We start from the raw sequence: 17,150 nt of genomic DNA on the forward strand, positions 1-17,150 counted from the left end.
AGTGAAAGGTTTATGATTTTACTGCGAGCGGTGGCTTCTGTGTGACCCCAAACTATATTATAGATTGAAGTTATTCACCTCAGACAGAGTGGCAACACTTTAAAAAATTAGATGGATTCTCAATGCAGCACTTAGCATTTCTTAATAGTTTGGTATTTTGCACTGTGTACCAATAATATTACCATTGCTGTATTAAAAAAACAAACTCTGAACACTTGTAAATAATGACAAAAAACAGCAAATTTCAGATTTGTAATATATTCTCTTGGTGATCACCAGAAGTTCCTTTTTCTTTTTGCCAGTACAGATGTCAATAGTAAAACTCCTCCACTTTTTCCCTCCTTTTAATTAAAAGAAAAAGAGCCTGGTGATTATGTTTTCATGTTAGACTACAGAGGCACATTCAGTACTTGGACAGAGAACACCACACAGTAATCCTTGTTCCTCTAGTTAGCTTACTTCACTTGCCTGTATGTTTATAGGGAAGTTTTTCCAGAGCCATGTGACTTAGGGAAAGGGCGTGTTGTTTTTAAAAAGCTTGCCATCGGCAGACTAAATATACCCTTTACTGGACCTGACCCCTCATTTGCCTTTGCTGTGGCCACTTTAGGTCGACAGGCTAGCTCAACAGGGGCCCTACAACTAGTAATTATATAGGAGGGTTTCCATTTTGCGTCCCCTGTATAGTGTTGCCTTCACACAAGCTCTTTTCCTCAATTTAGACATTTGGGTTGTCATCGATGGTTTACCTAGAATTTAATTCTACCTTGTTTAACTAAATGAAACCCAGAAATTATGGGTTTTTAGCCTGTTTTTGGTCAGAAATGAGGACAGTGTACACTTTGTCAACATTCAGTCTTAATGTAAATGGATATAGTGAACCCTGCTGATACATCCTGCTGATAATCCTTGATCTTAAAGCGCGCCCCCCCCCCCCCCCCCCTCCCCCAGCACATCCCAGTGAGATCACCATGGACAATGTAGAGTGACTGCTGTATCATCTGTTGCAGTTTTAAGATGATTTTTTTCTCCCATATGACCAATAGTCAGCTGTGCCGCAGAGGTCGTACAGCTGTTCACTGGCTTTCAGAGGACTTTGTTAAATTAATGGGGCTTTTACTAGGTGGCTTTGTAAGTCTGAGCTGTAGGCTGAAGTCAATCCTCAGTGAAATCCAGATGGCTTGAACCATAACTACAGCTTGAACTGCTGTGCTGATTTATCCTGAAAAGTTAAGCAAATCGCATCCAAGTTAATCACATCAAAGTCTGTTTGCAGGATTGGTGGAGCAATACTTCATACATGTCTGACTGTTCACTTTGACAAGCACAAATCTTAGCTTGAGAACCAGCAGTTCAAGTTGAATTATTGGTAAAATGGATACTGGATACACTAAATTAATAAAGTTTAATTAATTCAGAAAAATAAGGCAAGCTTATAGGAGTGAGCTACAACAGCTGGGTTAACTTTGAGTAATAACTATAAACATAAAGGATCACTCATATTAACTTAATCCGGTTGTTCAGTGATGACGTGACGAATCCTACTTCCGGGTAGGGCTGCTCGATTATGGCAAAAATGATAATCACGATTATTTTCACTGAAATTGAGATCACGATTATTTGACGATATTTATTTCGTCCGCCAGAGCTTATATTATTTTTTTACATGCTGTAGTGCCATTTGTGGGAGCATTTCAAGTTGCTATACATCAATACAACTGTTATAGCCCATATTTTAAAAATGTGTATGCATTAAGTCCATAGTAACTACATTAATTGCAAAAAAGTGCAATAAACTACAAAAAAAATTGAAAATCGTTTTTGTTTTTACATATATTTCTACTTGGAGAAATTTAAGAGGTTTATCCCTCAAAACTTTAAATACAAAAAAGTTGCAAGAAATCCTATGATGCAAATCCTATGATGCAAATTTGCAAAGAATATGCATGTGCATCAAAATAAACTATTTCCAGCAGTGCAATTCGAGTTCTAAGGCCTACAAGTAAAAAACTACATTTTCCGCAAAAATGACGTCACTTGCGATAGTTCACGTTGGTCTTTTTCAATGTGGGAAGTGTTAAGAACAGCTGATCGGATCGGCAAAGCGTGTTTCTGGAATATTATGTTTTTGTTCCTGCAAGCGCTTTTTATGCAATTTTTGCAAAGCTATATGTGGAAGGAAACCGTGACCGAGGACAAGCTGATGGCATAAGATGTAAGTACAACTCCTCCGGTTTCATATGGAAAAATATTTATTGTGCTAGCTTAGCGTTCAGGTTCTACAGGGATTTAAAAATAGTTACACAAAACGAGCATGCTGCTCTGACCGGCTTTAAAGGTTTAACAATAACAATGTATTGAATAATGACTTTAAAAAATAATATAAAATAGTGTGCAAATACTGATAACAGTGCAAATGTTTGCAATATAAGAAATAAATGAAAAATGTAAACTTTGCAGTGTTGCTCTGTGGTGCAGCTACGACACCATAGCAAAGTTTACACACTGTGTCTACTTGATCCACGTCTGACTCCGCGAAGCCATAATGTTTCCACACCACTTAAGTTTTTTTTTTTTTTACCTCTCTTTTCAACCAACGGCAGTCCACTCCTCTCCAAATAACTTCTGCTTAGCTTTCCGAGCTTCCCTCGGGTCCTCTTAATTGTTGTGACGCGTGTTCGAAATGCAGAGCAGTGCGCTTGATTTGCCACATGGAGCAGCGCGAGAGTAAAGCATGAGGGAGGGGCTAATAATCGGCTCAGTCATTTTTAATGATCGTTGAAAGCCCAGATCGTAATCGTGATTAAAATTCGATTAATTGAGCAGCCCTACTTCCGGGTCTAAAGTAGTCTGCGTTTAATATGGCTTTTGTGTTGTTAACATGTTTAATGTTATGTATTTTCTTCTATTTAATCTCCAAAAACTTCTAAAACAGTCAGTGATCACTGTTGACCTCCCTCGGCTTTTATTGCCACTAATCATTTATTTAAGCTCAGTTTTTAAAACCTTACGATGTAACTACAGCCCAGCCCATGCAGCAGTATATGAATGACTAACCTCGTATTGTGGATGGATTATCTCAGTTGTTCTCCTGGCTGAAGTTTGGTCCTTTTACAGCATCCTGCCATGCGATTACATTTGTTCCTGACCACGAGAACACTCACGTTAACTTTTATTGAGTGTAAAAAAAGTTAGCTTGTTTATATTATGCTAGCATAGCTGTGTCGCTAGCGGTCACGTAGCGCATCATTATATACCAGCTAGCCCAACTTCAGTAACCCTACAAACGTCACTGCTGTTTAGTTTTCTGTTTTCATTTATGTTGGAAGTGATAACAGAGCTGTACGTTTTAATTTGTTTCCGAAACCCCGCAGTCAGGACATGCTATATTGTATTTAGATAGAAGCTAGCGAGCTAACTTCCTGCTAACTTCTAACTCCGTTAAATGTCATAAATTCCGTTTTCATGGATGCCTGGATGTTAAACTCAATTGTTGCACCTGGTAGAGCAGAACGCTGATCATTTTATTAAAGATGAAAGACTTTAGACAGTTTTTCAACTCTCAGTAATGCCATAGTGATCGTTTGATATATGGACCTGCAGCGGAGTTTAGGCCCAGACACGGCTAGTGACGTCAGACTTAACGACCGGATACAATGTGACAAATTACAGGAGTTCTGTTTCAGTTAATTGGAATCACACACCTTAGTTCCCTGAATAAAAAATAAAAATGGAATCAGGAAATGTTCATGAAAGCCCACAAACATGAAACCACATTACAAATGCAGCATAATTAAAATGGAGATCCTGACATTACGTGAATTGTTATTTCAACTTTTCAAATTAATAGAAAAGAGTAGGTGTGCAAAGGTCATTATAGGCTAGCAACTAGCTGTGAAATAATGGACATTCTCCATGTTTTCCAGTAGCCCAGAACGCCGTCTTTGTGTATTAATTGTACTTCTGTTGCTGCCGCCCCAGACACATCTGGCCAGTTAATGGATTGGATGTACTCATGTAATTCATAGTGACACCTTTTGGTTCGCTTGGAAATTTTTCTCTGTGTGAAAAGAAACCATATCACAGGGAAAAGGTACAACTTTACAAACTCCTCAACTGATTCAGACCCGAGTAAACAAACAAGTGCAAACCTGTATTAACTGTTACCTTGATTTGTTTTTTACCCTTTGATTTGACCTTGATAATTGCACTCAGTAGACCAAAACAACCGATACCCTTTGGAGGTCATCTTTGTTTCCAAACAAACTCCAGAGCAGTTCAGCCTTGATCTAATCTTGATGTGACACGAGTACATGGTGTTGGCTGCAGATTTAGCTGGCCAATATGGCCAATAAGCAGACTGAATGCTTTCACGTGATTGGTAGTGACTCATTTTGGTTCACGTGGAAACCAGTTCAGGGAAAAAAGATGCAAGTTAACAAGCTCATCAACCGATTTGCACCAGAGTAAATAAACTCTAGTTTATTTAGTTTAAATGTCCATATATAAATTCAGTAAAAAACAGTCCATATATTTAAAGCGCGAGATGTTTTACAAGGAAAGCATGTTTAATAAGATTGTTATAGCCCTGTAATGCTGAATCAGTGCTGTAGTCTTTTAAGATGACTCCCATTAGTGTGGGGAAAACATAAAACAGGGGACAGAATATATCTTTGATCATCTGATCGAAGCGTAATAGTCAGCTGGAGCCAGTAGCGTGTCTGTAAAGCCTTGGCCATCTCAGAATGTCAAAATCGGTTCATCAGCCTGCGAAGCTCACGCAACCCAAAACTCAGATACAGCTGGCAGTATTTTAAGATGGGCCCCACGGTCCCTGTCAGGTTTAATAGGAGCAATTTAATGCCTACGGATGGCATTATCATGTGTGCATGTGAGCAAGCTCGTGTTTCTGCCACATCTATTGCTAAACTCCTTTTAATCTGTAAATGACATTGAAGCAGACGTCTGTCCCCATCAGTGTGTCATCCTCTGTGGTCTCTGTATTTTGTTTCAAATACAAGACCTCTGGCTTATTTATTATTATTTTTTTTTTAAATACAAATATGTTTCACAATAGCACGACAACATACAGCTGAAGTTATTAAGAAATACCTCGGCCATAAAGAAAACCAGATGGTTTTGAAAGAGGAGAAGAAGAGAAACAATTTTTTACATTTTTCTTGCTGGAACCAAAAAAAGAGGTTGAAAGACTCACTACTTCTCCTGCAGTATTGATCAGACTTTAATCAAACTTGCACGCAGTGATAATTTAATGGTTCTTCGCTCAAGCTTAAGGTCAAGGTCACATTAGTCATTTCATGTGCAATAATATGTGAAGGATAATGTGTGGTGAGCTAATAGGTCACCGATGCGGTTTAATCTAAAAAATGACGAAAGATTGGAATGCAAATTGTGAGAACTGTGACTTGTTGAAGACATCACCCATTGCTTTAATGAGGTCATCCTCACAACAATGCACAATAACTTCTCTTCTACGATCATCCCATTGTTGCTAGATGACATAAAATGATAGGGCAGGTCTATTAGCAAGCCCTGTGCAAAGCTGCCTCGTTATCATGCACTCTTAGTGCTGCGTTATCATTATTCCCACAGCTGGGTGGATACTGTACAGATGGTCCTGCTGATTACGTCTGCCAAGAAGGGTTTGTGATTGGTTTGTTCTGTTTGTTTCACTGTCTGTTAGTGGCATTACTTGAAAAGTTGTGGACTGGAGTCCACAGCTTTTTGAGTATTGGAGTTGGAGATTGGCCCGTGCTAGAAGTGTTCTGGGTCCGGAAATTATTGGAAGGATTCTTTACTGTTGTGAGATGGGGCGTTATACTGAATCCTGAAAAAAGACATTCTCCCCACAAAATGAGCTACTTAGAGCACATTTCCCATTACAGTTTTTGTGCGTGGTTAGGCACATTGGTGTAATGGCATCAAACGGAGCAGAAAAAAATGAGTTGCAGGCTCTTGACGTCCTGCGGCAAAGGAAGAAGAGCATCTCTGTGCATTGATGCTGATGATGGGTGAGTGCATGGAAATAGATCCAGCAAAGAGGGGAAAAAGAAGTGAGGAGTTGGAGCTGTTGGCAGGCACTGAATGTCCAATTCCCTCACGTCACCCTCGACTGCGCTCTGAATCTTTGCCCACTCTCTGCTCACAGGATGCGGAGCCTCTTGTCTGCACTCTCTGCATTGGAAATGAAGCGGCAAGTGGCAAAGCTGCCATGTGTGGCTACGTGACAAGTCGGCCTACCGTTTCATTAGAGAGTTAGATGTCAGCCTGTTCTTCCAAATCGATCACGAAGGATGAGTCGGGGTCTTTGCTGACTCAGCTCCACCTCAGACACGGATCACAACAGAATCTATCGCTCACAATCACTGAGTGAGTAACTCACAAAACTATGGCAGTAAAAAAAATTTCTTCTGTTAACATACCCATTGATAGCGGACGTCTACATGCATTACTTTTTGTCAATGCAAAAAGTTGCTCTACAGACAAAAAATGTTGACTACTTTAACATTGGAGTGTATAGAGATTGACTCACTACTGCAGCAGTGTTCGAGTGGCTCTTTGAGGAACTGCAGTTTTTAAAAATGTTCACTTTAAACACACAAATTAAAAAACAAAAACTTGCAGCTTGTTTTCCTCAAGTGATTGGGTTAAGCAAAATAAGAAACGGAATAAATCAGCTAAATAAGATTACACATCTTTGGTCCTTTAAAAGAAGTGCAAACATACGTTTTACTTTCATTTAAACTGACTTGAATTTGTTATTTCTTCTCCTTTTACTTTTGCTCAGACATTCAAAGTTCACACTGCAGATATGCTCAGCTTCTGTTTCTGCCTCTCTGTTCTCAGTGGGCCGCCTGCCAATATTAGTGCCCATTTAACAGCACAGTGCTGGGAACCCCAAGGCCCCAAGCAGGTGTCAACCTCCCTGCCCAGCCAAAGGAGCTGAGAGGGGAACACAAAGGCCTCAAAGAGACTTGCCAGCATGGTAACAGTCTTAAATATCCCCGGCCAGTATGGCCACTCCTCTAAATCTCAAAGCAGGAGAGAGTAGCTGCCAGTATGCGCTTTCTGCTACTGTAACACTGACTCTCAGAGGGTTTTGAAGCTTAAACTTTGCCTTTGACTCGGAATAGTGATGGGCGGCATCGGGAATGCACAGATGGAGCATTAAACGTATTTGGAGGCTTTCATTTATGGAATTTGGTATGAGAGGATATCTTTCAAAGGCACAAAAACCAAAAATTCAGCGTGCCTGGGGTCTTCAGCACAGATTAAGCATTGTTATCTCGTCCTTTCACACTGTTGTTATGTCCGTCCTTTTTGGTCGAACATAGACAGTCTCAGCTGCGCTCATCCAGCAGTTTGTGTTATCTTAATGGGATGCATCCAGAGCTCCTGAGCTTGTGTGATCTTTGAAAACACTAGTTTGGCTCTGGGCTTTCCTCGTGGGTAAGCTGCCCTGGCATTTAGACATTGGCAAGGCTGTAGAAGACCGGGATGAGAGGGAGAAGTGATGTCTCTCTCTCTCACTGTTCATTGTTGGCTGCTCTGCAGTGATGATGTGGATGTGATGGGGGTGGTGGAGTGGGAGTAGAGTGGAGGCTACTCTCATCTTCAGTAAACAATAGGTCCTTGTGTATTTGACCCCCTCTTTAGCAGAGTGGAGTCCATGGCTATGCCTGAAGCCGGGATGGAATTCCATCTTTGCCAGATTAGGTTGGTGGAAACCTTCCCCCCCCCCCGAAAAATAAAGGGGGGGGGGACCTATTATTAAGAGGGCCATGGCCTCTGGGGCCATTTGTTCTCATTTAAAACCAAATCAATAATCAGTTATTATCCTGCCTCTTTTTCTGCAGCTGGGGGTGGGCTCCATTGATTGGCTGTATGTGCTGCTGTATGATGCATCACCCCCTCCCCCGAATAACTAATTACTAACCTATATTTGAGTTGAATGTGACATAATGGTGCTTGTAGGTCATTAAAAGGTAGTTGACAGTGATTTATCTGTTCTTTGAGCTTAAACGATGTTCTATCATTTTAATTAAAAGGTCTAAAATGAGGACAAACGACCCAATAAAACATTTATGCACATTTTGCTCAAAGTGGCGCCTTGTGGGTATTCACCTGAAATTTAATCCTTATCTTACGAGACATCTGATAACCCTTAATCGCATTCCATGCGTGACTACTCCACCCGTTTTTTTTAATTTTGGTTTTGGTTTGTTTGTTGCGGTGTTGTATGGGTGCTTCCACTTCATTCATCGTGCCGTTGTGCAAACCAGAAAAACCGGCTTTGTGATCAATACGCTTCCGTAGGAGACGACTGTGCAAAGCACCTGACCCACCTGCTTCCTGTTTACTACAACAATACTGGCTTTAGTTGAACATAACACAGGGAATGCAGGCCTCAGTAAGCAGTCTGCTCCAATTATGTAAAAGAAGGGTTAAATGAGTGAGACAAAGCAGGGTACCAGCGAGTTGCACGCGTCCATCCGCCAACAGGGCTCCGGTGCTTGAGCTTTGCAATTGCATTATGTCCGTTAATCACTTTGAGAGGTAATGTTGTTTCCGTGTTAATATTTATAAAATAAAATCAGGTAAACCAGCTTCCATTCATGTCAGAAAGAGTTTGGTTGGCAGTCATAATATTGACCTCAAATCTTGCATTTTTTTTTTCCGTTTTGTCCCCTGCAGAGCAGTAAATTTGGCAATCGCTGCGTGTTTTACAAGCAGGATTGAGAACAGATTTAGAGATTTATTTTAATATTTTACTTAAGCTTTAAAGCTTTGCTTTTTTACCCCAGCTTTGCTGCTGACCTAAAACTGCCAACTTTGAAATGTGGGTTTGTTGAACTGTAGGATATTAACCATTTCAGATTTGAAGGAAGAATCCCAACAAAAAGACTGAACACACCAGAGTATTATTTGTTATGCTAACATGACACAGCATTTCAAGGAAGAGAAGCGGCGGCAATGTGTGACTTTCAAAGCTCAGAGCTGCACACAAAAATATGATTTGTTTGGGTTTATTTCATGTGACAGTGTCAGCCACCTGAGACAGGCCTGGAAACGTTTACATTTACGTAAATGGCACACAGAGCAGCTTAATGGAGGCTTTATCAGGCTCATCCTGAGGTGAAAGCAGCAGGCCTGAGCTGTTAGGAGGAAGACTGATCACAGCGATCTCCAAATTGACAAATGGAAAAGAACATCCGGATCTGATAAGAGCTGGTAGCTGCCAGGAATGCTGTCATCAGTCTGGTCATTGTCATCCTCCTCATCATCATCATCATCATCGCCCGAGGCAAGCGGATACACCTGTCTGAGTCTTCAACAATAACGCGGTGCAGGATGGCACGTCCGTCTGCGCACAACAACAAATGAAAATGTCAAACTGTAATTCACACCAAATCACACACTGCATTCTTCCTTAATCTTCCGGATAGGGTGTGTGTGTCTGTGGTTTTGTGCTTATTTTTAAAACAACAACAACAAACTTTTCTGTTACTGTAAGTCATATTAGATCGTGTGCAGCCTCTTCATTCTGTCTCCTCCTCACTGACTCCTCTGATAGCTCATTCAACTTCACATTTGTTGTTCTTCTTTATTTAACCGCACAAAAAAGTCTTTCAAGTGCTGCAACTATTTGCCAACAAGTGATCGAATCATTTTGTCAAAGTTGATTTTTGATTTCTGATTTGTTTGTGTGCTTGTGTTGTGTGTGAGGATGAACCCTGATAGCTTAGCGGGAGGGAACTAGAGTTGACACCTGTTCCCTTTTAGCATCTGTGCCGCTTGATACGATCTGTCTGTGGCATGTGATGAAATGCTTTGTCAGAACGGGTTTTTGCGCGTGGCTTTACTCGCTGTCTTTGTGTGTCCCTGCAGAGGAAACTTCACAGTTCCAAAGTTATCAGAATCTAATATGGGCTTTGGCGTGCTGGGGGTGTTTCTGGGGCTGCTCCTGGAGGTTTCCACACACGGGCCCCACGGTGTGCCTCGCACTTCCTGGAGACATCAAGGTAAGGCGTGAAATAACATGCCGCTGGCTGGTTATTATGATAGAATCAGAGAATGTAAGAATGTAATGCTTGTTAGTCTGAAACACGAATACGTGATAAAGATCATTCACTTCAGTGCTTGGTGAACTCAAACTGCACTCTCTGTATTACTTTCTAATATATCACAGCTCTGTTATAACTTAGCAATCTACTGTGAAGCAAAGACGTCAACATCTGTCGCCTAATTTTACCTTGAGACAACCTCACCACAGACCCTCAAGTTGGATCCCTTTTTGTGTGTGTGTGTGTCAGGCAGAAGCTGTTTGCAAGCTGCCGTTTACAGAAATAGCTTCAAGTAACTCTGTCTCTGCAAGAGAACAAGCGCGGCTCACCCTTTAACCATGTTTCTCAATTCGCTGGGTCACAGTCACTGTTTCAGTCAGTCAGTGAGGGTATTTGCTTTCATGGTGGCAGTGTTTATGACCTGGCACCTGCAACATGAGCCCACTTGCACCTGGCACAACCATCCAAACACAAACTCTTCCCCCCAGGTTTTCCCATCAATCACAACGCAAAGTGTAATGAGAGTTTTCATTTATATAATGTTAATGCAGAGTACCCAGAGATGCACAAAGGTGTGACTCTAAGATGTGATTATAAGTGCTAAGCAGCTGTAGGGATGCACTGTAATGCGATCACAAAAATTGCTTACGAGGTGGTCTGGGGCCTTTTTGACCACACTGTAAACGCTGATGTGTGCTGATGACTCTGTAACAGAAAATTTGACTTCCCTTTTTGTTTTGGCCTTTTTTCAAGATACAAGGGACTTGTCTTGCCAGTATCTCCAGCTAGAATGCCCATACATACATCCATGGATCCTTCCTTTCATCCTTTTTAAAACCTTTCGTTAGCCTCACTTGTCGTTGCTGACTGAACTGATGCAACTTGGTCGGTTACAGCACAGAAAATAGTGTTCTGCTGGCCTCATTATCTGTCATTGGTTAATGTTCCTGCTTACATGTGTACACTTGAGTCCCTTTAAAGTGTATTAAAGTGTGTTGCCTTATTCTCCTGTGTGTGTGGATGCATATAATTCCCGATTATTCCTGCAAACCTAGTTTCACTCAGCTGGCTAAAGAATGCACAGCTGTGCACAAAAACAGCCAATGACGCAATAAAGAGCAACCGGACTTTCCAATGTTTCCAGTATTTGTTATCTTAGTTTCACCTTAGTTTCACACGGTTTCGAGTATCTCTCAAAACCGGGTCTGAAACGTTTGGTTTATTGAACACCTTCTGATGCATAAACTGCAAATAGACAGCGCACTGTTTTGTTCCAGGTCCTCATCCAGCAAACCTCTCAGCTATTAGGAAGGGGAGAAAACAACCTCGCTCAGTACAGCTACACAAGCCTGGGTGTGCGACCTGGCCTAGTTCTAAAATTTTGGGAATCATAAAATAAAGTAAAAAATGTAGTGAGCTTTATTCACTTACTGCTTCATGAATGCTTGGTTTCACATAGGATTTTATTCTCTTGGATCTCATCTGTGCTTAATATGACCAGTTCTGGTTGTGAGCACAGCAGTGCCAGCCACATGCTGTTCTAATTGGGCAGCCAATCAGAAGAAAATTGGCCTAAAGAAGGAGGAGCTTAAAGCGACTTGTTTCAGATAGTTGATGAACTGAAAGGCTCCACTAATACAGTTTAAACTGAACGAAGATTAGTTTGCACTGTGAGTCATGCAAAGCTACTGTAGTAGAGCCCAAGAATCAAAATAAGGAGCTTATTGCAGTGAAACTTTAAGCTGTTTTTAAGTGTTTTTGGCCACAGAAACACCATAAACACAACGCTGACAGTTTTAGAGAATGATAATGTCCAGCAACAATGTACCTAAAGTCGTGTGTCTGGGTCCACGATGAGTAAAAGTCCATTTGATCTCCGTTTAGCTCCACCTTCAAAGAAACGTCTCGCTCTTCAGCTACTTAATGTTCGACCGTGTTCACCTACTAGTCACTAATTTAAACAGAGCAGTGTACAGTGGGTATTAGCACTTTGTCCCTTGTGACTGAATGTGAAAGCTGAAACTGTTGTGGCTTGGTTAATATTTATTTGCCTGCGCGTGGGTCCATATCTCAAAGCAGCTAGTTCTACTGTACAGATGCTCATTTCAACATATCAGCCATATCAGCTGTAAATTAAATTCTGACTACAGTTAAATACAGATGTTATTGAGTAAAAAAATGGTTTATGATGATTTTTTTTTTTCTGCTAGATTTAGATCTGATGGAGTTTTCAGAGCCGGGCATCTTCAACTACTCCACATTACTGCTGAGTGAAGAAAGGGATGCGCTGTATGTGGGAGCAAGGGAGGCCATCTTTGAGCTCAGCAAGAAGAATGTGAGCGTCAGAAACAAGAAGGTAGTTAAATCTTAAACGATTCATGGTAATGCATGTGGAGGGATGTTTTAAATAATCTGGATTATAATATTTTTTTACTTTATTCCTGTTTGTTTAAGGTTCCGTGGCCAGTTACAGAAAAATCTATGAATATGTGCACGCTGAAAGGAAAATCAAAAGAGGTTAGTTTAACAGCTCTTACATGCTGGGATGCATGCATGGATGCTGCTCTGTCCGTCTGATTAGAATTTGGCAACCGAAGATCAGTGTGACCTCCCAAAACACTGGTTTGGTGACGGTTCAAAAATGTATACTCTGATGACAAAGAAAAATACAAATTTCTGAAAGACAAAATTAAATAACTGAAGTTATGTAATTTAATTTTGAAAATGTCTAACATTAACTCTAGACGGGCGAACTGTAACCACAAGGTCATAATTCTCCTTTTGTTTTGTTCCCTCTTCTTTCAGAGGGAGTGTCTAAACTACATTCGAGTGCTCCAAGCAGTAGATGACACGCGGCTGTATGTCTGCGGCACACACGCCTTTCAGCCTCAGTGTGATTACTTGGTAGGTTAATTTTCAACCGCTCTTTACCCAGACGCCGTACTTCACTGTTTAAACTCACTTATTAACACCGCCGCCTCATCTCATAAGTAATCTTCTCTTTCAGTACTTTGGCAACTTCTCACTTCACGGTAAACCCGAGGACGGCAGAGGGAAGTGCTCCTTTGACCCCTCGCAAAGCTTTACTACTGTCATGGCTGGTGAGTTGAGGCCAGCTCTTCTCTCATCTCATTTCATAAAGTGCTTATTTTGGTTATGGCTGCAGTGAAATTCATAACAATCCCCTTTGTTTTGTTTTGGTTTTTTTAGAGAAGGAAAATAATTTTCTGATGTTTTATTCTCTGTTTTCCTATCAGATGGAGTGCTGTACTCAGGGACAGCTTATAATTTCTTAGGCAGTGAACCGATTATATCCAGATACTCCCCAACCCAGTCTCTGCTGAGGACAGAGTACTCCACATCATGGCTTAATGGTGAGTTGAATGAACTAAACGATTGTCAGGCTGTTGGGAGAATAGCTTTTAAAAATGTGTTTTGAAGGTTGAGAAAACATCTTGTAGAAATGTCCCCCGAGTGCCACTGACTCATGTTAATGGATCTGGATTGATCGAATCCCTTCTTTGCTGCAGTTTATTGACCTGTTGTTGCAGCATCACTTTCACATATGTATTTTGTTGGTTGGCAAAATACATCGACTACAACACCAAGAAAAAAAAAAAACCTCCTTCCTCTTGTTAATTAGAGGCCGTGTAGAAAACACAGCAGTGCTTTTAACTACACGGCTACCAATTTGTGACTGTGTGACAGATCAAAGCTGAGTAGGCCTGAAACCAGTGAAGTATCAACCTGTCATGCTCCCATGTTAACACGCAAACACACACACACACACACACACACACACACACACACACACACACGCTCAAAGATGATGATGAAGAGTGACACAGCTGGCCTTGGCTCTTTTATGATATTGTTGCTGATATGAACACAGCATTACACGTCACCAGAGGGAGATCCCCAAATTATCTCCATCCTGTGTGCCAGATTTAAATGTGTCACATACTTATTTAATCAAAGTTTAGGACTCTTAATCCCACCTTTAGGAATACAGTGAGACTTTTTACAGTACCATATCACCCTACTTGTGAAAAATCCCAGTTTGATTCTGGGAGGAGACACAGTCTCAGGGGGTCACAAGTAAGTGGGAGTGTTGCATCAGGGAGGTTATGCGGCATAAACCCTGCGCAGAATCGGACATCCATCCACTGTGCCAACCCCCTGGGAAATAAGGGAGCAGTCTAAAGTTTTTACCCCTTGGCCGTAAAAGGCTGATGGGGTATTGTCGTCACTCCGCCAGGCAGGACACCCAGGTTTGTGAATGTGATAACTCAGTTCAATTCAGTTTTATTTATACTGCACCAAATCACAAAATCAGTTGCCTCAAGGTGCTTTATATTGTCAGGTAGGCACTACAATAATCCATACAGAGAAAAACCCTCAACAATCATATGATCCCCTATGAGCAAGCACTTTGGTGACAGTGGGAAGGAAAAACTCCCTTTTAAAAGGAGGCCTTAAAGTAATTAATGCCTGAACTAGGTTTTCAGCGTCACTCTGAGACAGGATATTTCTAATTTTAGAGATATTGCACGAATGGAAGCAGTCCCAGATATTTGTTTATGGATGTGCATTGAAGGACATATGCTGCTGGTTAAAAATTGCCTCTGGAGGCAGAGGAAATGCCATCCAGAACTCGAGAACAAAGTGATATAGGATTTTGAAATTGATAGCATTGATGCATCTAGTATCTAAATCTTGGATGAATTAAAATCTCAGTGACCTGGACCTCAACGTCAGAGGTCAGGTTTGCTGAAAATGACCTAGTATTTTCAAAATTTACAAAATTTACTAGGAGGTTGAGGGGTAGCACTGGTGGCCTCCAGGATTTTTTTTTTCTTACCAATACCTTTCTCTGCTTTCCTCCCAGAACCCAGTTTCGTTTTCGCCGACGTGATCAGAGAAGGGGAAAATGGAGCAGATGGCGAGGACGACAAAATCTACTTTTTCTTCACCGAGGTGTCGGTGGAATACGAATTCTTTGGCAAGCTGTTCATCCCCAGGGTGGCGCGTGTCTGTAAGGTCAGTACACGTTGTGCGCCATCTGCACATACCAGCGCTATCAATCCATCCATCTTTAGCCACTATTTCCTGTGTCCTGCATGTTTGCGTATGTATGTTTGTGCAAGTCTTTTTTTCTCCTTTTTTTCTTCCTCCTTCCAGTTCCCTTTGCCTCTTTTTTTTTTTTTAAATTTAACCTTAGCTCATAATTGGAGCATGCACATGCAGAGACCCATGGCACGTGGACAATATAAAACACTGTTCCAGTGCAAGCACTTAACTTGCAACATACATCATAACAGCGTATTGTAATGTTTCAAAGTTAGTAGTATAACAAACAGGATAGTTCTTTTTGTACTATTCATTTCAAGTTTTACTGCTTTGAAAATGTAAAGGAATGTTAGGAAAAGTGGAAATTCTTTCTCTGCTCCAGCTGCCCTCTCATCCCTCACTGCTAAATATCTTCAATATTGTCACGACAGGGCGACCTTGGAGGGCAGCGCACTCTGCAGAAAAAGTGGACGTCCTTTCTGAAAGCCAAGCTGGTGTGCTCCATGCCTGAGCTCAACTTCGTTTTCAACGTGGTTCATGACGTTTTCATCCTGAAGGGGACAGACCGCAAAAACACGGTCATCTACGGAGTCTTCACCTCTCAGTGGTCAGTGATTTCAAGGTTTGGAATTGGTTTGGGTCGGGAGCGTTAAACAAGCAAGCAAAGAGCAGCATTCACATCCAGCCTAATGCAGAACTCGAAACTCACTCCCTTGCCTCATTTTCACTCTTCTCCTTGTCTCTTCCTGACATATGCACCTAGGGGTAACGTGGGTTTGTCAGCCGTGTGTGCCTACGAGATCAAGGATGTGGAAGACGTCTTCTCCAAGGGCAAGTACATGCAGAAGGCCACGGTGGAGCAGTCCCACACAAAGTGGGTACGGTACAACGGCATTACTCCTACTCCACGTCCTGGAGCTGTAAGTAGATGCCATGAGTAATCAAGATGTGATCTACTCAATATAGTAATCATGTTAATTAAAAGAGGATGCGTTGGTCATATGAAGTTGATTACTAACGTCATCGCTATTTGTCTTCCACACCAGTGTATTAACAACCAGATGCGACTGCAGAACATGAACAACTCGCTCCACTTGCCCGACAAAACCCTTCAGTTTGTTAAGGACCACCCCCTGCTGGAGGATCCCATCCTGCCCATCCACAACAGGCCCCGCCTCATCACCAAAGACGTCAATTACACCCAGATTGTCGTGGAGAGGGTCCAAGCACTTGACAAAATTACTTATGACGTCATCTTCACTGGAACAGGTGATCAGTTAAGATGAAATGAAAATGAAGCCGTTACAAGCACTTCCTTGTGAAGTTTTATCAGGCAAATATGCAAATCTGAGTCAGTCAACTTTGAATGTCTGTGCAGTGAGAAAGCCACGACTCGCCACAAACTTGCAGATAAATGTATTAAAGAGTCCAGTTTTCCTGCGATTACCTTTGCAGAATAACTGACATTTTTATTATTCTCATTTCTAGATAAGGGTGTCCTGCACAAGTCGGTGCTGGTTGAAGATGAGGTTCATATTGTGGAGGAGATCCAGCTCCTGAAGAACGCTGAACCCATCAAAAACCTGCTGCTGTCCTCAGAGGTCAATTTATTTTATTGTCAATGAGTTTTAGGAGATGAGTAAAGAACGAAACCAAGAAAATGTGAAATATGGATCACGTTGGCTCATTTTTATAAGTCACTTGGATAAATATGCGATAAACTTTGTGGTTCATGTGCGTTTCCACAGACACAGTGCCTGTATGCTGGGTCAGACCTGGGTGTAGTCCAGTCTCCTACAGCTTTCTGTGGCAGGTATTCATCGTGTGTGGATTGCATCCTGGCACGAGACCCCTACTGCGCCTGGCACCCGAAGACTGCCACATGTGTCAACATCTTTGACACTGCCAGCCAAACACTCAGGTAATCTGTCACTCTTAATGCCACTAAAACAAAGCTAAAAACACACGTGCACTGATTCGTCCTCCAGCTTGACC

General features: G+C 41.5%; 1 protein-coding gene across 5 annotated transcripts in view; it reads left to right on the forward strand.

Moving 5' to 3' along the window:
- sema4d (sema domain, immunoglobulin domain (Ig), transmembrane domain (TM) and short cytoplasmic domain, (semaphorin) 4D) overlaps window positions 1-17,150 on the forward strand; it is a 43,097-nt gene that overhangs the window by 17,988 nt on the left and 7,959 nt on the right. For 4 of the 5 annotated variants that reach the window (XM_085279802.1, XM_085279801.1, XM_085279800.1 and 1 more), the window contains 12 exons: window positions 9,910-10,043; window positions 12,296-12,441; window positions 12,540-12,602; window positions 12,891-12,989; window positions 13,093-13,186; window positions 13,343-13,459; window positions 14,974-15,125; window positions 15,587-15,777; window positions 15,919-16,075; window positions 16,202-16,424; window positions 16,644-16,756; window positions 16,904-17,076. In XM_085279802.1, coding sequence (XP_085135928.1) covers window positions 9,947-10,043; window positions 12,296-12,441; window positions 12,540-12,602; window positions 12,891-12,989; window positions 13,093-13,186; window positions 13,343-13,459; window positions 14,974-15,125; window positions 15,587-15,777; window positions 15,919-16,075; window positions 16,202-16,424; window positions 16,644-16,756; window positions 16,904-17,076 — 1,625 coding nt within the window. In that variant the 5' untranslated portion in view covers window positions 9,910-9,946. The remainder of the gene's footprint in view (window positions 1-9,909; window positions 10,044-12,295; window positions 12,442-12,539; window positions 12,603-12,890; window positions 12,990-13,092; window positions 13,187-13,342; window positions 13,460-14,973; window positions 15,126-15,586; window positions 15,778-15,918; window positions 16,076-16,201; window positions 16,425-16,643; window positions 16,757-16,903; window positions 17,077-17,150) is intronic. The other variant, XM_085279799.1, reaches the window with a different exon arrangement.

This window comes from Mchenga conophoros, linkage group LG7, assembly GCF_057382185.1.
Source record: "Mchenga conophoros isolate Kocher_MC1m ecotype Shallow Benthic linkage group LG7, M_conophoros_male_GT1.1, whole genome shotgun sequence".
Lineage (NCBI taxonomy): Eukaryota > Metazoa > Chordata > Actinopteri > Cichliformes > Cichlidae > Mchenga > Mchenga conophoros.